Genomic DNA, 24,689 nt, shown 5'->3' with positions numbered 1-24,689 from the left:
GACTTGAATTGGGTGGTTCAGAATTACACAAGAATAAATGTCAGGGTCTGGATTTGAACCTAGATCTTCCTCACTCTCCTGGCACTCCACCTGCTTCCTTTGTGCAGGATCCCTCAAAGATTTTTTTTTTTTTTGGTGAGGCAATTGGGGTTAAGTGACTTGCCCAGGGTCATACAGCTAGTGTTAAGTGTCTGAGGCTGGATTTAAACTCGGGTCCTCCTGAATCCAGGGCCGGTGCTGTATCTACTGCACCACCTAGCTGCTCCCCCCCTTCAAAGATTTTAATGGTAACAGTGAGAGACTTCTCTCTTTTGGGGGGGGGCAATGAGGGTTGCGGTTGTGTGACTTGCCCAGGATCACACAGCTTGTAAGTATCAAATGTCTGAGGCCAGATATGAACTCGGGTTCTCCTTAATCCAGGGATGGTGCTTTATCCACTGTGCTATTTATCTGCCCTGAGGATTTTTTTTCAAGGCTGGATATTTTACTTGTGTGTGGAGTAGCAATGTGGTGTAGTGGGAAGAGCTTTAGGGTACAACTCATTTTAAACATGTGGAAACTGAGGCCCAGACAGATTAACTGATTTGTCTGAGGTCACATGGGTAGTGCATGGCAAACCTGGAATTGGACCTCAGGTTCTCTTTACGAAGCCTTGGGCTCTGGACCTTTGCCACAGCTGTGTGACTGGGTAATCAATCAACCAATCAATCAGCATTTATTAAGTGTCTACTATATACCAGACACAACCAGTGGCAACAAATATAAGGATGAAATTATTTGTTCTTAAGGAGTTAACATTTTGATGGGGAGACAAACTCTTTTGTATGTATATACAGCATCAATATAAAGAGAATAAATACAAGATAGTTTGAGAAGGAGGGGCACTAGGAGCAGGGGACATCCAGAAAGTCTTCAAGTTGAAGGTAGTGCTTCTCGAGGGCAGAGACTGTTTTTTGCCTCTTTTTGTATCCTTAGCACTTTGCACATTGCTTGGCACATAGTAGGTGCTTATTGATTGAATGAATGAAAAGTATATTCTGCTAGGTGGAGGTGAAGAGGGAATGTACTCCAGGTGTGTAGGATAGATAGCCAGTACAAAATTTTCTTGGAGGCTGGAGATGAAGTGCACTGTGTGAGGGACACTTAGAGGGTCAGTTTGCCTGGGTTATAGAGTGTGGGAGAGAGAACGTAGGAGGCTTGGAAGATTGGCTGGGTTTAGGTTATGCAGGGTTTTAAAAGCAAGTGTACACAGGGCTTCCTTATCTATGAGTAAAGTGAATAGCTAGTCATTCCTTAATTTATATTTTGCATACTGATTTTTTTAAAGTACATTTATAGCTGGCAGAGACTCAGGACACTGTAATCTAACCCTAACCCTCCATTTTATAGATTAGGAAACTGAGACTAATGTCACACAGATCCTAAGAAAGACAGGATTTTGACCCAGCTCTTGTGACGACTTTATTCTCTCTACCCCTCCCCCACGTACCCCCCCCGCCCCGCCCCCAGTATCCCACACAGCTTGTCAGGTTGGATTAAAGTAGGGAATACCAGAACACGTAGTTGGGGGGGACCTGGGGGGGGGGAAGAAAAAGGACTCGTGCTGAAGAGAGCCTTTCCCATGCTTCCAGGTGGGTTCTGTCTGCCAAGAGAATGAATGTGAGCATCTGACAGAGAGCATGCTTTCTTCTGCCACCTTCTGTCTCGGTGGCACCTGTGAAGACTGGGACCTAGCTCACTTGTCGATTCGATTCAGAAAGCCAAGTTCCTCCAAACTCCACCCCCACCCCTTGCCAAGGTTCCCCAGTAATCACAGTGTTGTAACCCCGGATCAAAAAAGAAGGGAAGGTCGATCCTCGCCCAAATTAAATCTAGGGTCTTAGTCTGGATGCAGAACCGTGTTCCACGACTGTTGGGAGGGTAGCAGTCACCAGAAGGGGGACCCTAATTCCCGGACAAGGGAGGAACAGGTGTGAAACCGCCAGAAATGAGCCGTGGGGGTGGGGAGGAGGACAGGAAAAGGCATCAGCTTGAAGCGAGACACAGATGTATCGCGGCCACTCGGTAACACATCCCTTTCCCTTTGTTCCTTCCGCCACAATCCAGCCAAACCTTCCAGTTTATTTACATAAATTCTTTCTCCACTTTCCCCTGTAAATGAGGAAAACTAGTCTGTCTTCCAGTAATGGAAGAGACTCATCACTCTGGAAGTGTTTTGTGCAGAAGAAGGCATTGATTTGAAACGAGAGGCTCTGTATTTGAATCCCGAGACTAGTACTTAACCTCCGACCTCGTTGCCTCCACGTAAAACGAGGGAGTTGGAATAAGAGACGATTGAAGGTCCCTTACAGTTTTGGGGTCCATGATCTTTCTCCTACCCCTAAATCCCTCCTTCCCACCTTCCCAGCCCCGCTGCGTCAGAACCCCAAAGCCTTTAGCCTATGGGACAACCTGATTCCCAGGACCTCCCCATTCAACAATTTCTAGAAGAGGGTCAGTTTCTCCTCTTCCGATTTTACGGAAGAGGCAAGATTGAGAAAGGGGCAGCAGGAGCGGCAATGAGTGGAAAGACTTGCTACCTATGGTTGAAGCTGAGGTAGGAATTTAGGTTGGGCTGACCAGACCACTTGTGGATTTCGGGTATAAGGGGGTCTTGCACTGAGAAGCAGGGGACGTTCTTCATTCTTTTTTGGAAAGAAGAGACTCGGGCTGAGGAATTTCTGGATTAGAAAACGTTTAGCACGTAGTAGGAGTTAATAAATGCGTATGGCCCTTCCCCTTCCCAAGCCCAGTTTCGGGAAAAGTTTGATTTGATTAGGTGGGGGGTGGAATGCTTGGATTCCTGGATGCAAGAGTGGCAAGGCTGAGTTCTAGGCTGAAGGGATGGGAGGACTGGTTTTGGGATGAGGGGTTGAGAGGCTGGTTTCTGGGATGAAGGGGTGGGCTGAAGCTCCAGGACTCTTTCACCCCTCCCTCCCCCACAGCCCTAATCCCAGGCGGAATCCCGGCGGGACAGAGTGCGGCGCCCCGCCTTTGGGGGCGGGCCGGGGGCGGGGAGGCGGGGACCCCTCCTTTCGCCCCCGTACCCCTCCTCCCTCTCTTGCTCCCCCTCCCCCTCTCGGGAGTCGGCGGCCCCGGCGCTCTAGGCGTGGAGTGAGTGACGGGCGGCGGGAGGAGAGCGCAAAGGAGGAGAGGAGGAGAGCAGGGGAGGAGAGCAGAAGAGAGGGGAGGGACCGAGCTAGCGGGAGGCGGCGGCGGCGGCGGGGACCAGGCCGGGCCATGGCGGAGCTGGAGGCGGCGGTGGCGGCGGCGGCCGGGGCCAGGGCCGGAGCCAGGGCCGGGACCAGGGCCGGGGCTGCGGTGGCCGCAGGGCCTCAGTGAGCGCAGCGGGGGGCTCGGGGGGAGCCATGCCCCGGGGGCAGCGCCGAGGCTGCTGCAGCCGGGCCCGGGGCTGAGCGACTGTCGGGGGGCTCGCGGACCTCGCCGCGCACACTTGGGCTTCTTCATCCCACATTAGGGGCTTCTGCCTTTGCTTTTGTGCTTCTTGGCGGGCACGGTCGGAGAAGGCGGAGGTGAGTGGAGTGGGGGGTGGGGGGGCATGCCCGTCTGGAGCCCGGCCTCGGGGCGCGCCCCGGCCACGGCCGCCGCCCGCACCTCCTCCTCCTCCTCCTCCTCCTCCTCCTTTTCCTCCTCCTCCTCCTCCTCCTCCTCCTCCTCCTCCTCCTCCTCCTCCAGCCCTGCTGCAGCAGCAGCAGCCAACATGGCTGCGCTCTTGAGCCCGGGAGGCGGCAGCCGCTGAGCCCTGAGCCCCTCTCCACGGCCCCCGGCTCCAGTCCATGGCCCCCTGGGAGCCCCGGCTCCCGTCACACTAGGGCTGCAGCTAAGTCGCCCGCCCGCCCGCCTGCCCGCTCGCCCGCCCGCCTGGGGGGCGCCGGGAGCAGCAGCGGCGGCAGCAGCAGCCGCCACCGCCGCCAAGAGGTCCTTCGCCCAGCCCCGGGCAAGAGGGGTTTTATTGCCGACTCCCGGATTAGGGGAGCGCTTGAAGCCCCCCTCCTATAACGCTCTCCTGGCCGAAGGAGGCCTCTGAGGGAGGGGGGCGCGTGGAGAAGCCCACGGGGGAAGCTCCTTGGAGCCATGGAGCCAAAGCACCGGGAGCTGCTTGCTCATTGTCAGCAGAGCCTGGCTCAGGCCATGACTGAGGTGGAAGCCGTCCTGGGGCTGCTGGAGGCGGCCGGAGCCCTGAGTGCCGGGGACCGAAGGCAGCTGGAAGAGGAGACGGCCGCGGCTGGAGGGGCCGGCGGCCCCGGGGCCAAGGCGGAGCTGCTGCTCAAACTGCTGCTCTCCAAGGAGCGAGACCACTTCCAGGACCTTCGGGTAGCCCTGGAGAAGACCCAGCCTCACCTGCTCCCCATCCTTTACCTGAACGGAGTGGCAGGGGCGCCTCAGCCCTCGGAGGGTGCAGGTGAGTGCAGGATTCTCTCCTGCTCTGGGTCCCTCACCCGTCATTTGGGGAACTACGCCAAAGACTTTCTTTGTAACCAGAACTAATCACCTTCCCCTTTCTGAGTTTAATTCTTGAGGTGCCACAGCCTGCATTGGACATGCCCTCTTCCTCCCCCTCTCTATATGGGGACCCTGCCCTTCTCGGGGTAGATGGGATACCTGAAGATTTGTCTTCTCTTTGAAGACCCAAACCTATCCTGCATGTGCCTGGGGAACAGTGCCGGGGAAGCCTCTAGGTGTGTGTGGGGCTGCCATTGACTGCCTAGAATCCCCATTTAGAATCCCTCTGAACTGGGGGAGACCTCAGGAGGCCATCTGGTCCTGCTTCCTGCTTTCACTATTGACAGTGGATGCTGGTTAAGCCTATTTTTAAAGCTCTTTAGGGAGTTCCCTTGGGAGCCCTTCTGTACTTTTCATTTGGATAGTAGAAGTAACTAAGTACTCCTAGGCCCTGGTTGGAATCCCAGCCACTTCTGCCCCGATGTTGCTTCTCTTCTTCTTCTTGACTTTTTCCTCTCTCCTGGCCTCCCAAGATCCAGTTCTAGAGATTAATCCCTAAGGGGGAATAACCCCTGGGGTAGGGGGCAATGATGATAAGAGTAAGAGGACTCTAGGAAGAGATGGAGTGAGAGAAGTTGAGGACATTGCATCCTATTGGGGGAAAACTGGGCAAGCTGCTGCTGGGGTTCAGCTCTGACCCTGCATGTGCTTCCCAGAGGAGAGGACTGGATGGAGGTTTTAAGTATTTCCTCCCTTCTCTTCTGGTGCTGCTGGTTCCCTTGGCATGTGTGAGATTTGCACTTGGGTGGGGGATGGCTAGGAATTTCTGAGCAGGGGTCCAGCAGGGGAGAGGGTTGTTTTGGGGGAATTTGCCTATTGAACGTTAACAGAAACATCTTTTAGAAGGGGAAGCAAATGAGTGGGAGGAGGCACTTGCCCAGAGGTATCCAAAAAGTGATAAAATCCTTGCCTTCTTCCCTTGAGTTGTTTAAATGGCACCTGTTACTGTTTAGCACTTGGGGCATGGCAGGGGAGGAGTGGATGCTACCTTTTTAAAGAGCCAGACCTTCTTTTTAGGAGAGAGCTGGGAGAAAGGCCTGAGAAATATGCCCTCGGTGGTTGTGGGGAAACAGATCCAGACCTGTTCATTTGGCCATTAAAAGCCTTGCTTATTAAGACAATCATTTTTATTAGGTGTTCTCCATAACAAGCCGGTGAGGTGTGCACTGGGCTCCTCATCCTTGTTTGGAAAGCCAGAGGAGACTGTGGTTCTAGTGCCTTGGGTATGTAGGAAGCTTGTTCCAGGTCTAGGGCTCTGATGGGTCTTCCTGTCTACTTCATGTTTTATAAAGTAGTTCTGCAGATGGGCTCGAGAGGCAACTTGGTGGAGGGGAGGGGAGGCTGGCCCTGCAGTTGGTCGGCTTCTGACCCTAGCAGATCTGGGCCCGGCTAACCCTGGGCACCTTGTTTCCCTGTTCAGTGCCTCAGGCAGCTCTCTAGAATGGTAATTACAGTTAGTTTCATTCCAGTTGTCGATCTTCTTTGTTGGAGGGAGTTTTTTTACTGGGAGTTCCCTACATCCATGAAATCTCAGGTCTGGCTAAAAACAGAATTGGGGGAGGAGTGGATGGGCTTTTGAAGATGCAAGAATACCAAAATTTGTCCTAATTATGTGATATTTTGTGTGTCAGGTGGTAGGTGAGGATTGGCCGCTGACCCTTTGGATTGATCAAAGTTAAACTTATGGGGAAAGGTGTTTTTAAGCTTAACTATTTTTCCCCCAAGAATATAAATTCATGTTTTTAAAGACTTTACCATTAATGATCATACTAGCTTGCCTTCATATTTGGGGCTTTGTTATGAGAGGGTGGGTGGTGGAATAGAGAGCCAGCCTTGGAGTTAGGAAGTAAGGAAACAAATATTTATTAAGCACCTACTATGTGTCAGGCACTGGGCTAAGCATTTTTCTTTTACAAATATTAATCTTATTTGACCCTCACAATAACTCAGGGAGGTAGGTGTTATCATTATCCCCATTTTATGGCTGAGTAAACTGAGGCAAACGAGTTAAATGACCCACCCACAGTCACATAACTAGTTAATAATAGTTGTCATTTATAGATCACTGACTATGTGCTAGGCACTGTGCTGAGTGCTTTACAAACATTATCTTATTTTATTCTCACAACAACCCTTGGAGGTAGGTGCTGTTATTACCCTCATTTTACAAATGGGGAAACCAAGACATAGAGGTTAAGTAACTTGCCCTGGGTTACACTGCTATGGAGTGTCTGAGGCCAGATTTGAACTCAGATATCCCTTACTCTGGGTCCACTGCTTTATCTATTGCATCACTTAGATTCCTCTGTTCAAGGGCCGACTCTAAAACATACTAATTGTGTGACTGTGGACAAGTCAGCCGACTTCTCAGTATGCCAGGCAGCTCTTTAATGATGTATTTACAGATAGTTACTTATCTGCATTGAGTTTCCAGACTGGGAGTGCCCCACATGGATGAAATCACAGGTCTGGATCAACTTGTTCAAGGTAGGTGGTGCAGGTGTTCTTCCCCTCCCGCCATTTTCCAATTAAGGAAATGGGGGTGGGAGGGAGTTAGGGAGCTTGTGACTTACCCAAAGCTGCAGGGTGCCCTTTTCACCAGGCTCTACTGACCCTCAGTTGTTGAGATTGTAGCCTTGATTTTCAAAGGAAGACATAGTGAAAAGAGTGTGGGGTTTGGAATCAGGAGACCTGGCTTCAAGACCTGCATCCGTTACTGGGCTCTGTGACCTTGGCCAAGTCAGAAGTTTCTAGATTTAGAGAGTTAAGAGACCACTTGAAGTCATCTTTGCAAGTCCTTTCCTTAGAAGTGAAGTGACTTGGCCAAGGTCACATAGAGGTCATGATTAGCAGAGAGGTAGTGTAGCCTAGGTCCTGTGATTCTTTTTTTTTTTTTTTTTTGCGGGACAATGGGGGTTAAGTGACTTGCCCAGGGTCACACAGCTAGTATGTGTCAAGTGTCTGAGGTCAGATTTGAATTCAGGTCCTCCTGAATCCAGGGCCGGTGCTCTATCCACTGTGCCACCTAGCTGCCCCGGTGCCTAGTTTAAAATTATTTTTCAAAATGCTTCATTTTTATGCGTTTTATGGGCTGCTGTGGCCCAATAATCCATTCCCTAGGGGCTGACATCTTGGTGATAAGCCCCTCCCCCCACCTTTCCCACAAGTTAATTCAGATGGTCCTGTTTGAGTGGTTGGGCTGGGCTCAAAGCCTTCCCAGTGTGGTTGAACTTGACAGAGTTCATGTGCCACTTGGGAGGACCCTGGGCTGTCTTCACGGGCACTGGGTGAGGCCTCTGTTAGATAAATGTCCCATTTGTTTTCTATGTCTTGGTTAAAGGTACCTCTAGGAGATAGAAGTTGATCCAGAGATAGTATGGGGTTACAATATTTATTCTTGAGAGTAAGAGTTCTTGTGTGTGTGTGTGTGTGTGTGTGTGAGAGAGAGAGAGAGAGAGAGAGAGAGAGAGAGAGAGAGAGAGAGAGAGAGAGAGAGAGAGGCAATTGGGGTTAAGTGACTTGCCCAGGGTCACACAGCTAGTAAATGTTGTGTCTGAGGCCAGATTTGAACTCAAGTCCTGTGCTCTATCCACTGTACCACCTAGCTGCCCCGAGAGTAAGAGTTCTTAACATTTTGTGTGCGTGTGTGTGTGTGTGTGTGTGTTCATGTGTGTACCTCATTGGCTTTTGGAAGCCCATCTTGGAGTGCCATTTTTAAGTGCACAAAATGAAATCCATAGGATCACAAAGGAAAACAAAGATTAAAGAAAGTAAATATAAATTTTTTCCCACTTGAGTTCATAGAGTCCTTGGATTTTTTTATTCATGAACCTCAGGCTAAGGATCCTGGCTCTAGAACAATGATTCCCATCCCATGTTGTGTAACATTACAGTATGAGTGTGGTGCACTGGAAAAAAATGCTGGTCAGGGAGTCAGGGGACCAGGACCCTAATCCAGGCTCATCTGTTCACTTCCTGTGTGACCTTGAGCAAATCTGTTTCAGTTTCCTTATTTGTGGCTTGAGAGAGCTGAACTAGATGATTTCTGTGATGGATAACTCTCCGGGTATTGAAGGGGATCTGCTCAAGCTTCCCACTTTCTCCCTAAAACCCCTAAATGTCAAGACTAAAAGAACAATCAAATGACATCCATAGTATTTTGGGGAGAGAGGGGAGGTGTGTTATAAAGTGAAACAACAGAAGGCATTTCATTTTGGAAAAGTCTGAGAATGAATATTTAAAGGTTTCCAAGGCACTCATTGATAATTGGCTATTAAGAAAACAGGATTATTAGCCCTTAGAGGTTTCTCAGCACCTTCATTTTACAGATGAAGTAAATAAGGCTCAGAGAGGTTGTCATTTGCTTAAGGTCACACAGATAAGCAAGTGACAGAGTTGGAATTTCCACTTGGGTCCTTTAAATACAAGTCCAATGATTTTCCCCACAATGTCATGATAGTGAAGTAAAATTGTTCTCCCCTCCAGTTTTTGTCTTCTTTATCTGCCTTTAGTGGCTACTAGAACCGGGCAAGTTAGCAATTGTCAGATTGTCTTTCATTGTCAAGATCTGCACCTTCAGACAGGGCCTTTTTTGTATACTGTACTGTCCTAGGTCCTCGAGGAGTTTTAAAGATGAGTACAACATGGTTCCCTATCCTCATCAACTTCATAGTAGGGTAGGGGGCAAGTCAGCTAAGTGGTCAAGTGGTTAGAGCACTGGGCTTGGAATCAGGAAGACTCTTCTTCCTGGGTTCAAATCTGGCTGCAGACACTTATTAGCTGTGTGACCCTGGGCAAGTCACTGAACCTTGTTTGCCTCAATTTCCTCATCTGTAAAACGAGCCGGCAAAGGAAATGGCAAACAACTCCAGTATCTTTGCCAAGAAAACCTCAAATGGTTCAGAAACGACTAAAACAACTCAACAACAGGGTAGGGGGCTATGACACACACACACACACAACAAACCCTAATCCAAAATGATCCTTAATAAGATGGGCCACAGTCCAAATGCTATATGAGGGTTGTTGCTCACCGGGGTAGATCATAGGATCAGGGAAACTTTCATGGAGGATGTGGTATTGGGGTTAAGTTGTAAAGGATGGCTGGGATTTCAATAGACAGAAATGGGGTGGAGAGGAGCATTCTAAGTATAGAAAGCAATGTGGATGAGAGCATACTGGAGGATGACACTAGCAATGGCAATAAATCCAGTTAGAATAGAGTCTACCATCCAAGTCTAAGGGAATAGTGTGATATAAGTCTAGGAAGCTAGAGATGCACCAGATTGTAGAGGGCTTTGAATACCTTTAATTTTGTGCAGTAGGCAAAGGAGGTCCATTGGAGGCTTTTGAGTGATGGATGCAGCATGAATGCATAAGGATTAATTGGGCAGTGGTGTTAATAATGAAATATTAGGAGGGAAAGACTAGAGGTAGAAAAGACTATGAAGGAGGTTATTGCTGTAGACCAAAAGGATGATAAAGAGGGCCTATACTGGAGCTGTGACAGTGAAAATAAAGAGGGGATGTATCAATGAGATATCAGTGAGTGGCCAAAAAGCATTTAATTGAGGCATGCGATTCATCCAGTTTCCCATATTCATCGTTTCATAAATTTAGAGCTTAGAAGAAACCTCAGGGATCATCTAGTTCGACCCCTCATTTTAAAGTTGAAGAAATATAGGCCCAGGAGATTAAGTGAGAATATCCAAGGTGGGATTTGATTGCAAATCCTTTGTCTCCAAATCTAATGCTCTTTTCATTGTGCCCTGCTGTACCTGGCACAAGACAGACACTTGAGAAATGCTTGTTGAATGAGTGACAGTGGGTAGACCTGTCCAGCTGGGGAGGAGTGTCTGTGTTTGGGGAGTGGTGGGAAGTAAGGTTAGACAGATGCTCTTAAATTGTAGAGAGGCTTCAATGCTGAGACTTCTGGACTTTTACTAGGATGAGCAACTACAAAGAACAATCTTTATTTAATAAAAATCCAGAACTTAAAAACACCAAACAGAATGAACATTTCTATATTCAAAGTAGAATAGAAAAAGAGCATTGTAATGACATTGCAAATTGCTTAAGTATAGTTTTTCATTTTAAGAGTATAACAAATTCAATATGCCACTTTTTTTTCTTTTTTCTTTTTTTGGGCAGGGCAATGGGTGATTAAATGATTTGCCCAGGGTCACACAGCTAGTAAGTGTCAAGTGTCTGAGCTGGATTTGAACTCAGGTCCTCCTGAATCCAGGGCTGGTGCTTTATCTACTGTGCCACCTAGCTGCCCCTCAATATACCACTTTCAAAGCTGTCTTGTTTGTGTTTCCTTCCCACCTTTCTTCTGTTTTTGCCTGTGCATTTAAAAGATGCTTCAGTGACTTCCCCCCACCTCTTTTTTTTGTTTGTTTGGCAGTCCTACTTCCAGCCCCTCTTCTACCTCCCCCTTTCTACCCTTAAAAAATGCAAAACAAAACAAAACTCAAAACTTATGACTTATGCCTAGTCAAGCAAAAGAAATTCTCACATTGGTAGTACCAGAAAATGTATGTCTTATTCTGTCAGATAAGTCTATCACCTCCTCTGTGAGGAGGTCTGTTGTGGTATTGAGCAGAGTTCTTAAGTCTTTCAAAGTTGTTTTTACAATATTGGTTCTGTTCACTTCATTCTGCATCAGTTCATGCAAGTCTTCCCAGGTTTCCCAGAAACATACTAAGATGGAATAATCTTGACATATGTGTACACGTATACATAAAGCTCCATCTATTTTTGCATGTAATGATGCACTTTTTTTTTTTTACAGCAGGACTCTTACTTTATTTTTGAGTTGCTGATTTTTCAGTTTCTCTGTTATCCTGGATCTTCTGCTTCTCTGTTTGTTTTTTTACTTCTCCTTGCCCCTGAACAATGAATAGTTGGGGGAATTTAATTCCACAAGCTAAATTTGCTAAATGCCCCTTCTTGTGCTAGGTTCTCCTGGGGAGAGATAAAAGTTTAGATGACATGCTCCCTTGCCCTTTTTAATCTTTCATTTTAGTGGAGGATTATGACACACCAGTAACTAATGTAAAATAGTATGCAATAATGGCATAAATAACCAAATAGTACATGAGGTCTGAGGGAGAGCAGGGAGAGAAGACAGACCTCCATTCAGTTACTCTTTTCTTTCTGCTTTGTAGTCTGGTTTAACAAGAAAGGTTTGGAGGCAGAAGTGGAAAATGAATGGCCAACATGAGGTCTCTGAATGACGTCTGGATTACATTTATCCACAGTGACCTGCCCCCCCAACCCCCACTTACTACCAGGGCAGACTGATTGTACTGAATGAATAGTGTGACCCTTAGCAAGCCAAAGTCCTCTTCACGTCATCCAGGAAAATAATCTACACAGAGCCAGTATGGGGTAAATTAATACTTAGCTGAGAGCTGTGGGAAGTTGGGGGAGGGGGATGGGGAAGGCTTGCTTGTCGCTCATGGACATACACTCACCTCTTTAGTTCTTCCAGCACCCTCCTGATGGAAGCAGGTGGAAAGTTATCAGTCACTTGCCTGGCAAGGACTGAGACTAGTAAGGTCAAATCCACTGGGGCTGGGTTCCAGGATTCATGTGGAGGCAGAACATTGCCTTTCAGATGGCTATGAGTGCTCTTGTCATAGCAGTGGGGTCTGAAATAGATGGCCCGAGAATTTGGAGTCTTAGGTTTTTGCTCTTGTTCTGCCATAAGCTCTGGTCTTGGGGAAGCTCTGACCTTGGGAAAACGATCTAAACTTTTCTGGCTTTTAATCTCCTTGTCTTTAAAACAGAGAGAGGGGATACCTGGCTTGACCCGATCTGGAAGGAACTTTGTGAGGACAGGCAAAAGATAGCTGACATAAAGGCGAGATACACAGCGTACAAAGGATGTAGGGGATTATGAGAGTGGCTGCTTTCCAAGCTGTTTGACTCTGTTACTGGTCTGCAGAACAGCCGGAGATGGGCCATTGGAGAGATCTATATCTCTGCCTGTTTCCTTGGGGTCTTGGGTAAAGTAGCTCTTGTCGGGCCATAGATTTAGAGCTAGATATCCCCTTAGAGGCCATTGACTGCTACCCCTTTATTTTAAGATCTAGAATTGACTTTGTAACTTATAATTCATATATAATTGAGAGGGTGTGTGACTTGTCCATAGACACATGAACATAAGTGAGAAGCAGAATTTGTTCTTAGGTGCTAGTCAGTCCAGCCAGTATGTTGAGGAAAGAAGGAAGAATTTATTAAGCATCTCCTATGTGCCAAGCATTGTGCTAAATATTACAAATATCTCATTTGATCCTCATAACAACCCTGGGAGGTATGTACTGTTATCCCCATTTTATGGCTGAGGAAAGTGAGTTAGAGGATAAATGATTTGCCCAGGAGCTCACTGCTAGTAAGTGTCTGGAGCTGAATTTGAATTTGGATCTTCCTGATGCCAGGCCCACTGTGTCACCTAGCAGCCCCCTACCACCTGAAGTAGTAGGAAGGGGGTAGTTAGACTCAGAAAGTTTGTAGTGTCCAGATTTGGGGAGTCAGTCATCCTATCGTATCTTGTACTGGTCAGACCATGTCTGAAATGGTGTATCCAGATATGGGTTACATTTTTGAACATTTTCAAATTAGAATGAGTTGAGGAGGCAATAAGGATAGTGAGAAAGCCAGAAACCATATTGTGTGATGATCATTTAAAATAACTGGGGGCAGAGAGGAGACCAAGGGATTGGGAGGAAATGAGATCTGCTCTCTTCAAATGCTTGAAGGACTCTTTGTTTGGAAGATGTGGGCGTGTTTTTTGTAGTTCCATAGGGAAGAATTGGGACCGTTGGGCAGAAGTCGCAGAGAGGCAGATTTTCCACTTGACATAAAGATGAACTTCCAAAAAATTCATTTAGCTTTGGAAATGTGAGGTGGTTAGGTTCCCATCACCATTCAGAGGCTGACTGCCTTTCTTTCTGGAATACAATCAAGGGGATTCCTGTATGGGATAGGTTAGACTAGTGGACCACTAAGATCAGGAGCAGGTAGCTGAGAGAGGCAGAGAAACTGGAAACGGGTCCATTTCTCTTTTAGCCATTTTTTATTGATTTCATTTAAAATATCTTCCTTTCCCAGAGGACCTATTCCTCCCAGAGAGCCATCCCTTATTGCAAAGAATATAAAAGGGGAAAAAGAAAAGAGTTCATTAAAACCTACCAACTCATTGACCATGACTGACCATAGACGATGTTCCACACCCATAGAGCCCTACATATGAAAGGAAGGGAGGAAGGTGGAGCCTTTATTACCTGGACAGTTTCCTCTTTGGTTGCTGCCTTAGTTTTGACTTCTTCAGGATGGAAGATGCTCTTTAAAATTTGCCAATGAATAAGTCAGGTTTATTTCCTGTTTCATCCCTTCAGTGACTTAATGATAAGGAATCTCTAACAAAGGCTCAGTCAGGTGAAGTTTTCTCATACAATGCTGGTGCTAGCATCTGACACTTGGTTTTGAGGTCCTTTAGTTGTCCATTCTTACCTGACTCAATATTTTGCAAGATTGGATTCTGGGGTGAGGAATAGGATGGATGACGTGCCTCGTAGGCTTCATCATGTGTTCCTTTTCCTTGACTTAGTTCAACACATTCAACATATCCTGAGGATATGTTCACACAGGGTTGGATACACAAGGTTCACATATTCAGCTAAATTCAATGTAGAACACCATGGCATGAATGACTACAGAGTGGGCAAGGGGTACCTTTTTATTTTTTTTCCTATTTTTTTTTTTCTTGTGACAAAGCTAAAGCTACCAAGGTTTAACTGTTCTGACTAGTGGTTCCTTAGACAGCACAAAGTTGAGGTGGCTTGAGTTACAAAGACTCTTGTCTCATTGGTTGTTTCTCTGTGTGTCCATCTATGTCTGTCTGTCTGTGTCTCTCCCCCCCTTCTCTCTTTTCTTCCCTCTTTCTCTCTCATTTCTCCCCCTTCTCCCCTCTTCCTCTCCCCCTTTCTCCCTCCTTTCCCCCTCATTCCTGCCTCTCTCCTTGTCTCTCTTTTTCTCTTTCTCTCCTTCTCCCCCTTCTTCCTTCCCATCTCTCTTTGTCTTTATCTTTGTTTCTCATTTGTTTGCTATAATTGTGTGTGTATGGGAGGAAGACTTTTATAAATTTGAGGAGGAAAACAAGTTTGGGATACCTTGGACAACCACAAGACAACCTTGACTCAGATGATTTCCTTAAAAAAGAAAAAAAAAGGTAGGGAGTGCAACAAATAATGCCTGGTGAAAGATTAGAGGTCAGGGGCCCTTTGTAGGTTTACCCAGTCCTGTTAGAAATGAGTAATCATAGCAGTGTGTATTTATGGGGTATTTTGAAGAAGGCACTTGACAAAGCTGATGGCAGCACCATGAAGTAGGTAGTGAAAGTATTATTGTTCTCATTTTATAGATGAAGAAACTGAGGCTCAGAAGTTAAGTGACTTGCCTGTGGTTGCAGCTGGGGTTCAAACTCTAGGTTGAGGGCTTTTTCCATTGTTTTCTCTCATCAAATGGGTGAATGTGAATATTCCAGTAATAGATGAACACCAGGGGTGGCCCCAGCAGGTTACTGTGTCCTAGTCATGTCAGGGCTCTGATACAAGGTAGATTGGTGGATAAGGATAAAGTTGTTGGACAGAAATGAATCATCTCTGGGTTTCATTTGTCCAGTCTTGCCTTGGGTCCCATCATAGTGCAAAACAGCAGTTCTGTTTTCAAATGGAAAATAACCTTTTCTTCGTACACTCTCTTTAAGTACTTTCTTTGAATCAGTATACACTTTTTTTTCTCTTCTGAATTATAGTCATTTAGTGACTAGGCCTTTGTTTTAGGAAAATCACTTTCGTACTTGAATGGAGGTTGGATTAGAGTGGAGAGAGACTTGAGGCAGGCAAACCCACTGGTAGGCTGTTTCAGGAGACCAGGTGTGGGGTGATGAGGGCTCTGCACTAAGGCGGTAGCAGTGTCAGTGGAGAGAGGAGGGGATGTAGGAGGGGTGTGGCACAGGTGAAATCAACAAGCCTTGGAAACAGCTTGGAAATGGTGAGGTAAGAGATAGTGACAAATCAAGGATGCCTCCTTCCTTGTGAGTCTGAGGGACCAGGAGGATGGTACTGCTCTCTGTAGTAATAGAGAAGAGGGTGAGGGCTTTAGGGGGAAAGATAATGAGTTCTCTTTTGGATATATTGAGTTTAATATGTTCACTGGACATGTAGTTTAAGAGGTCTAATAGACATCTTGTAAGATTGGAGGTCAGCAGAGAAATTGGGGCAGGAAAAGCGGAATTGAGAATCATCAGCCTAGAGATGGTAATGAAATCCATGGAAGCTGATAGGAGAAGAGAGGAGGCCCAGGACAAACCCATGAGAAACTCCTGTGCTTAGAGGGTGTGATCTGGAGGGGGATCCAGCAAAGGAGACAGAGAAAGAGCAGTCAGATAGGTAGGAGGAAAACCAGGAGAGACTGGGATCCCAAAAACCTGGAGAGAAGAGATTATTTTGGCATATAAGGGGCTGGGGGGATCCTTCTTTCTTCCTATCTTTGGTTTCCTTTGGCTATGTGCTCAGTATTGGGATGGTTAGGTTGGAGTATTGACACTTTAGTCACTTTTAAAATTCCTGATTGTTTTCTAGAATGGTTGGACACCTTTGCCAACATTACATTAGTTCTGCACTTCCTGTTTTTCTTCCAATATTGATTATTTCAATCTTTTATCATCATCTTTGCCAATTTGACAGGTATCAGGGTAATCCCTCAGAAGTTTTAATTTGCATTTCTCTTATAATTAATGATAGAGGTTTTTTTCATATATACATACATATACTATATATCCATATAAATACACTAAACACACTCACATACAGACACACATGACTGGGTCTCCCTTTCTCTCTCAGGCTGAAAGTACAGTGGTCACTATGACCATGCCTGATCTGATTGTTGATTGGCAAAGAGGTTTTGACCTAAGTTGTTTCCAACCTGGGCCAGTTTGCCCTTCCTTAGGCAGCTCCCCACTCCTCACTGGGGTTCACCATATTGGTGCTTGCTTAAGTCTGGAGGCCTGAAAAGCTTTTACTTAACTGTAGCTTACTGTTGAGTTTGAGGTCCACCAGACTCAGCCTCTTCTGGAGCAGGAAATTATAGGTATGTGTCAGCACACCTGGCCATATTATATGGCTGTTGATAGATTGTGTTTTTTTTTAAACTTTTCATATGCTTTGACTATTTGTAGATTGGTGAATGGTTTTTGGTCTTAGGTGTGTATTAGTTCTCTATACATAGTATATGTCAGACTTTTATCAGATGTTTGATGCAAAGGTTTCCTCTCTCTTCTCCTGCCTCTTCTTATTTTAGGAGCATTGATGTTGTTCCTGCAGAAAGCCTTAAAATTTTATATCATTGAAGTTGTCTGTTTCGTCTCTTGGGATCTTCTGTGCCCCTGGCTAGGAATTCTCCATCTAGACATAGTTTCAAAGTGGGAGATCCCTTCTTCTTTGCTCCTCTAATCTTTTGATGAGGTGATGTTTTCTATGTAGTTAGTTCACTCATACATTTATAGCTTATTGTGTTGTATTGTGTAAGAGACTGGTGTGTATCTGTTTTCTGCTAAACTACTTCCCCAGGTTTCCCTGGAGTTTTCATTAGATAGGAAGCCCTGCCATCAATCTCTGTGTTCTCAGATTTACTGGACACTTGGTGATTGACGATTTCCAAAATGAATTATCCCGTAAAGTGCCTAATGTTACTTGTGTATTAATCAATTAACTGATTTATTGGGTGACTTCCTATGAAGGGAAAAGTGCCTTTCTTGTCTTTTAGGAACTTATAAGACAGTGCACATAGCTGGTGCTTAATCAATAAGTGTTGATTGGTTGACTGTACGACTTTGTACAGAAAGGCTAACTAGTACAGGGTGGAATTTGGTCAGTGCTAAAGAAGTCTTAGGAGCAGTAAGTTCAGAGGTGGCAAGATCTTTACCCTATGTTCTATAGGAAGCTTTTCCCATCAGTCAATAAACATTTATTAAACACCTACTGAGTACCAAGTACTATGTGAAGTGCTGGGGATACAGAAAGAAGCAAGAGCTCAAGGAGCTCAAATTCTTTTTGGGGGGGCAGCTGAGGTAATGAGGGTTAAGTGACTTGCTCAGGATCATATAGTATCAAGTGTCTAAGGCTGGATTTGAACTCAAATCCTCCTGACTCAGGGCCAGTGTTCCATCCACTGTGCCACCTAGCTGCCCCTAAAGAGCTTACATTCTAATGGGGACAACAACAAGCAAACAAATATGAACAAATAAGTTATAGACAGGATAAAAAGCAAATAATTAAGAGAGGGAATGCAGAATTAAGAGGGGTTCCTTATGTTATTTCCTATTTATCCTATCTATAGCTTGTTTTACACATTTGTTGGCTCATTGTCTCCCCATTAGACTGTGAGCTCCTTGAGCGACTGTCTTTTGCTTCTTTCTGTATCCCTAGCCCTTGGCACAGTGCCTGGTATATAGTAGGTGCTTAATAAATATTTACTGACTAACTGATTCACTGACTTTGGATCATTTAGGATCATAGATTTAGAACCAGAAGGGAGCTCAAGCAGGAACTAGCCCAACCTCTCATTTGATAGGTGAGGAAGTAGAAGCAGAGTCAGAGTTTGAACCTGTGTCCTCTGGAGTGATCAGGTTGGCTTTGAGGGCTGGGTGGGATGAGGACATGTGGAGAGGGCATCCCATATGAGGAAGAGTTACCTAGGCAGGTGTGTGGATGGAGGACACCCAGATGCATCATTCTAGCTGGAGTGGGAGAGTTTAAGTCAAGGAGCTGGGGAGAGAACACACTCTGTGAAGATCAGGAGTTTATAAGAGTCATTTTGTCCCTCCTGGGATGTTTTTTGGAAACGTTTATCTTTCAAGTCCAGGAAAATAAGCTCAGGCCTAATGAGAATCAGGCAGCAGCCCCAAGGAGAGACTGAATGGGTTAGGCCTCTGCTTTCAGTCATTCCCTTTGTGGTTGGCCCTTCCCCGGAGCCGGCTTGGGGAGGGAGGGCTGAGTGGGACTCTTTGAGTGTATGAGTCTAGGCTTATGTTGGTCCTTGAGCCCAGGGGTACAGGAAACAGTAGCCAGAGATGGAGATAGTGGGAGGAGCTGTGACTGGATCATGAATTCTGTTTGGGGCCAATGTGGATTTCTTAGGCAGGAGCAAAATTTTTGCTTGCTCTTGATTTGTTTTTTTGTTTGTTTGTTTTGTTTTTAAATTTCAGATATTGGTGTTTCTTTCTGAGATTGCAATTGTGTCTCAAGTTCAAAATCATTGGCATTTAATGGGGCAGAAACTGATTCTGTGGTCACAGTAGCACTTGTCATCCACCCTGGTAGGCTCAGGGAGAAATCACATCTTGAGTGGTAAACTGCCTACCGTTCCTCCCGCACATTCACACAGGCAGGAGGAGTGGTGCCATCTTTATTAGAAGGAACTACTGATAATTCTTGGTTCTCCTTGTTCTTTTCTACCAAAATGACACTGTACATTGTTTTGCTCTGTCTAAGACGAGGTGGTCCAGCTCAGACGGATTGTTCACACGCACACAAATAGTGAGATCATTATGGTTTTCCCTGTTGAGGGCCCTTTTATATTCCCTGTGCAAGGAGGAACAATCTTTGGTTAAAGGAAACAGTGACTTGGTAGAGGAACAAGTGTTTTCAAAAATCTTAAAGAAGCATCAGAGTCAATGAAGATTACCTACTTCAGCACTTATTTTTTTACTTATTTTTCAAATGAAAATCTGTCCTCACTCCCTTCCCTATCTCTCCTTGCAATGAGAAAGCAAGAAAAACAACTCTGCCTTTTAAAAAAAATGTATTGTCAGCAAAACAAATTCCCACGTTGGCCAAGTCCAAAAAGAAAAAAAACACTCTCAACCTGTGCTCTGAATTCATTGCCCTCTCTGTCAGCAGGTGGGTGGTGTGTTTCATTGTGAGTCCTCTGGAATTGTGGTTGTCCATTGTGTGGGTCAGAGTTTCTAAAGTCTCTAAAAAGACAGTTGATAGAGTGCTGCTCCTGGAGTCAGGAAGGACCTGAGTTAAAATCCAGCCTCAGATATTTACTAGCACTGTCATCCTTGGCGAATCACTTAACCTCTGTTTCCTCAGTTTCCTCAGTTGCAAAATGGGCATAATAATAGCACCTACCTTTCGGTGAGGACTAAATGAGATATTTGTAAAAAGTACAAAATTGGAAAGCTTGTATAAACAAAAGTTGAGAACTATCTTTACATGTAACGGGAAAAAAAATACTTTATTATCTTTTTTTTTTTTTTTTTGCGGGGCAATGGGGGTTAAGTGACTTGCCCAGGGTCACACAGCTAGTAAATGTCAAGTGTCTGAGGCCGGATTTGAACTCAGGTCCTCCTGAATCCAGGGCTGGTGCTTTATCCACTGAGCTACCTAGCCGCCCCAAAAATACTTTATTATAAAAAAAAAAAGTACAGTGCCTGAAACATAGGAGGTGCTTAATAAGTGCTTATTCCCTTCCATTTTCAGAGTTCTTTGTCTTTATTTTTGTCAGCCAATAAACATCTATTAAACACTTGTATTTATTTTATACATATATGTGTATATATCCGTGTATGTGTGTGTGTGTGTGTGTGTGTGTGTTTGGGTTGTACACAGAATCAGAATTGGAAGGGGAATCATCAGCAAACTAGTTCAACCAGTAGATGACTGAGAATCTCCCTCTACTATCATCAACAGCCAAGTGCTGGTCCAACCTTGGTTTGAAGTACTCAAGTAAGGGAGCCATCTGCCTATAAGGCAGCTTTTACTTGGGGATGGCTTTCATCGTAAGGAAGCTTTTCTCTACCTCAAGCCTCAGTCTGTTTCTTTGTAACTTCTACCTCGTTCCTTGCTCCAGCTCCTAGCTCTTCCACACTTTATACCTTTAGATATTAGAAGACATCTGTCAGTTATGGCTACATTTCCCTCCCCTAGTGTTGTTTTCTCCAGGCTAAATATACCGTTTTCTTAAACTGATCTCCCTATGGTAGTGAACTCAAGACTCTTTACCATCCTCTTGTGGATGCTCTCCAGTTTATTAGGTATCCTTCTTAAAATATGGTACCCAGGAGGGATATGTCTAAGCCTGAGTACTGCACGACTTCTATCTCCCCAAGCCTAGATGTTCTCGTGGATCAAATGAGGTAAGATTTATAAGGCTCTTAGCAGAGTTCCTGGTCCATAATATATGCATAATAAATGCCTCTTCCCTTCCACTCCCCCTCCCCATTCCTTTTCCCCTTTCTCTTTTCCCTTTCCCCTTCCCCTTCTTACCTTAGAAGAGCATTGAAGAAACTTGACATCTGATCTGAATTCTGCTTCTAACTCCCTCCCCTCTGTATAACCTTTGGCACTTTACTTCTGTGAGATTGTTTCCTTAACTGTAAAATGGGGTCTCTGAGAGTCAAGGGAGATAATGACTTTAAAAGTACTTTAGTGGATAGAGCACTGGCCTTGGAGTCGGGAGTACCTGAGTTCAAATCCAGCCTCAGACACTTAACACTTGCTAGCTGTGTGACCCTGGGCAAGTCACTTAACCCCAATTGCCTCACTAAAAAAAAAAAAAAGTAAAAAAAAAAGTACTTTGCAAAAATCAAAACACTTATGAAGGGGAAAAAATTATTAATATAGACTAGGTCTTCTTAACCTTTTTGTGTGTGTGTATGTGTATGTCATAGTCCCCTTTGACAGCCTTTGGGACCTCTTCTCAGAAAATATTTTTAAATGCATAAAATAAAACATCTAGGATTACAAAAGAAATTGCTTATTTTGAAATTAAGGCTATAGACAAGAAGACATCACAGTTTAAGGGTGGGTCTGTTAATTAGAGCAATTTGAAAGTGATAAACGAATGCTATTTTGAGATATCTGCAATAACTAATTTAATATGAAAATGCCTTTGATTTCCATTGGTGATTATTACTAATCTTACTATGGTTTGTTGCCTACATTTATAATCGAAAGAAATGTAAAATTTTAGTTAGACATGAATGAAAATAGATAATTTTTTTCCCCATGCAAGTTTACAGATCATCTGAAATCTTTGCAAGGACCCCAGTTTAAGAACCCTGGGTATAGGACTCCTGTTTACTCTAAAAGGACTATAATGGAAAGAAGATGGCCAGGTGAAGACCAATTTGTCAGTCAACAGGCATTTATTAAGCCCAGTGCTAGGCACTGTGGATAAAAAGTAAGGTAAAAGACAGTCTGCCCTTGCAGCAGCTAGGTGGCGCAGTGGATAAAACACCTGCCCTGGATTCAGGAGGACCTGAGTTCAAATCCAACCTCACACACTTGACACTTACTAGCTGTGTGACCCTGGGCAAGTCACTTAACCCTCATTGCCCTGCCCCCCCCCCCCCAAAAAATGCTCTGCCCTCGAGGAGTTCTCAGTCCAGTTGGGGAGAGAATGTACAAACAACTCAATACAAACACTAAGATTAAGGGTGATGGAGGAGGGCTTCTTGTAGAAGGTGGGCTTTTAGATGCAGTGTGAAGGAAGCCAGGGAGCTTTCTTTCACTTTGGTACTTGGGCAAGTCATCTTTTCTTCAGAACATGCAAATTTTCCTTGTCAGCATCCCCATGGGGTGCTTAATTATTCTTTGAATTTTTTCCTTGAAAAATAATTATTGACATCTTTGTTCTCAAACTGCTTTCATTCCCAAATATATCCATCCCTTCTCCCTTATCGAGCAAAGACATCCGTTGTAACAAAGACTCAAAGAGAATGAAAGCGATTCAGTAAAACACATGAACCTTATCTGACAATTTACATGTTATTCCACAACTATATTCCCTCACATCTATGTAAAGAAGCCTTCCTTGAGTTTTAAGACAAATCAGAAATCTATTTCTCTGGGGAAAATTTTTATTTTAAAATGACTTTTGGGCTAATTGCAAATTGGAGTATTTAGATAGATACTTCTGTTTTTTTTTTTCTTTTTTTGGGAGGGAGAAAATTTAATAATAATACTTAACCTTTGTTTAGTGGTGTATGTTCTGCAATGTATTTTCAGGCCCATTTGATCCTGTGAAATTAGGAGAGCAGGGATGATTCTTTCCATTTGCTAGATGAGGAAATCGAGACCCAGAGAGGTTGAAGTGACCTGCCTGAATTTATTCACTGAAATCAGTGGCAGAAGTGGGACCAGAAACCAGGTCACTGTTAGAGCGGTGCTTATCCTGGAAAGTTCATTTCCTGGAGAGTGGTTTTCTTCCACAGAAGGAGCTTACTTCCAGGCTTCCTTGGCATCTTACCCACCTGGCTGGCCCCCATAGGTAGAGCTGAAATTCTGGATACTGGGGCCAGTATAGGAGAGAGAACATAATGTGGGTTCCTTTCTTTTACAGAAAGTAGGCTCTCAGTTTTTCTCATTTTGTTGTTTGTTTGTTTTTGGTGGGCCAATGAGGGTTAAGTGACTTGCCCAAGGTCACACAGCTAGTTAAGTATCAAGTGTCTAAGGCTGGATTTGAACTCAGGTCCTCCTGAATCCAGGGCCGGGGCTTTATCCATTGCACCACCTAGCTGTCCCAGTTTTTCTCATTTTGACAAAGACCAATCCAAACCAAACCAAATGAATGGAGAGGTATGACTGTCTCCAATCTCGCTGGTAGAGATGATAGAACCTTTTGCTAATTCCAGATGTGAGATTGTCCTGTCCACCTCACATGTAGCCTGGGCAGATGAGTGACAAAGCCTAAGAAGAGGGAGTTGGTAGTCATTTTTTTTCTCTTCTTTGAATCTGAGACTCTTTAAAATAAGGCTTTTGCTTCATTGCCTGATAGCTGATTTTAGCATCCACAGATTTGGAATTCTCTTGGATTACTATTTGCTGGGATCTTGGGACAATCAAAAGGCATTTATTAAATGGCTACCTACCATGTACCAGGTGCTGAGTATACAAAGACAGTGATAAAATGGGTCTCTGGCCTCAGGGAGCTTACAGTTTGACAGGGTAGGTAACATTTGCATAAATAAGTACACACAGCTACATACAAGTTAAATTGGGGGGGGGGTAGGGGTATTAGCTGTAAAAGAGATCAGGAAAAACTCCATGAAAAAGGGAGCCGTTTTCTATCCTCAGTTTCTTTATACTATAAAGGGAGATAATTGTAGTTGGCATTATCTATCTCACAGGAGTATCCTGATGGGTAACATTTTATAAACATATAAATTGCTCTATCAATGTGAACTTATTGTTAGTAAGTACCTATTAGTATCATCATGAAGAGCTGGACTACATGGAAGAGAGGTTGCTACTTGTGGTCTCTGATCTCATTTCTCTAATGAGAAGCCAGGTATAATGATCAGGGGTCCCTAAAATAGGGACAGCATTCGCGGTGCTGAGGAAGGAGCTCTGAATTTGGGGTCAGAGGACCAGGTTAAAATCCTACGTCAGCCCTTAATCTGAGTGTGATCTTGGGGGAAATCAGTTCACCTCTCTTATTTCCTCTTGTATAAAATGGAGGTGTGGCACTAGGTGACCCCTGAGGACCCTTCTGGGACCCTGGGTTGGTCTGAAGTCATGTTGGAATGTCACATTCGAATGCTCCTGTACTTGGAGCCCTGGGCAGGATTTCAAACTAGACTTTAGGGAGACTTCTGGGAGAATTCATTCGTGAAGGAAATGCAGACTATGACTCAGAAGTCAGGTAATGTTTCTTTGCAGGGGGTTTTCTTCTGCTCTCTTTTCTGCGTCTTTTCCTGGGTGTGCTTTAAGCCCTAGCACTTGGGTGAAGGGCATGTGAAGCCTGGCCTCTGAATTTTCTTTGTTGTCTTCCTTTTGCTCTCCTTTTCAAAACTATTTTTGTTCTTTGGCATCGCTTCAGAAGGCTGCTGAGCTGTATTGTTGAAAATAACCCAGAGTTGGCAGTGTTTGGGTTGAGAAGCCAGAGTGCTGCTTGATAAAGGGAGGGAACGCTGTCAGGTTTTTACGTCAAGAACGCTTCCGATGGCAACTCTTGGTGAAGTGTTGCTCTCCTAGGATGCACGGGCATCTTTTTGGCTCTGAGCACCCTTGGGGGAATGCAGACTTCTCCCTTGTCTTCTGGGACAC

At 44.9% G+C, this 24,689-nt stretch overlaps 1 protein-coding gene across 4 annotated transcripts in view; it reads left to right on the top strand.

Moving 5' to 3' along the window:
- Window positions 1-3,750: 3,750 nt before the first annotated feature.
- The window catches only part of DLG5 (discs large MAGUK scaffold protein 5), a 153,846-nt gene continuing 132,907 nt past the window's right edge, over window positions 3,751-24,689 (top strand). For 2 of the 4 annotated variants that reach the window (XM_043983417.1, XM_043983415.1), the window contains exon 1: window positions 3,751-4,462. In XM_043983417.1, coding sequence (XP_043839352.1) covers window positions 4,135-4,462 — 328 coding nt within the window. In that variant the 5' untranslated portion in view covers window positions 3,751-4,134. The remainder of the gene's footprint in view (window positions 4,463-24,689) is intronic. The other 2 variants (XM_043983418.1, XM_043983416.1) reach the window with 1 other exon arrangement.

This window comes from Dromiciops gliroides, chromosome 2 (genome assembly GCF_019393635.1).
Source record: "Dromiciops gliroides isolate mDroGli1 chromosome 2, mDroGli1.pri, whole genome shotgun sequence".
Classification (NCBI taxonomy): domain Eukaryota; kingdom Metazoa; phylum Chordata; class Mammalia; order Microbiotheria; family Microbiotheriidae; genus Dromiciops; species Dromiciops gliroides.
The sequence above is the reverse complement of the archived record's forward strand: the minus strand, read 5'-3'. Positions and strand labels throughout refer to the sequence as shown.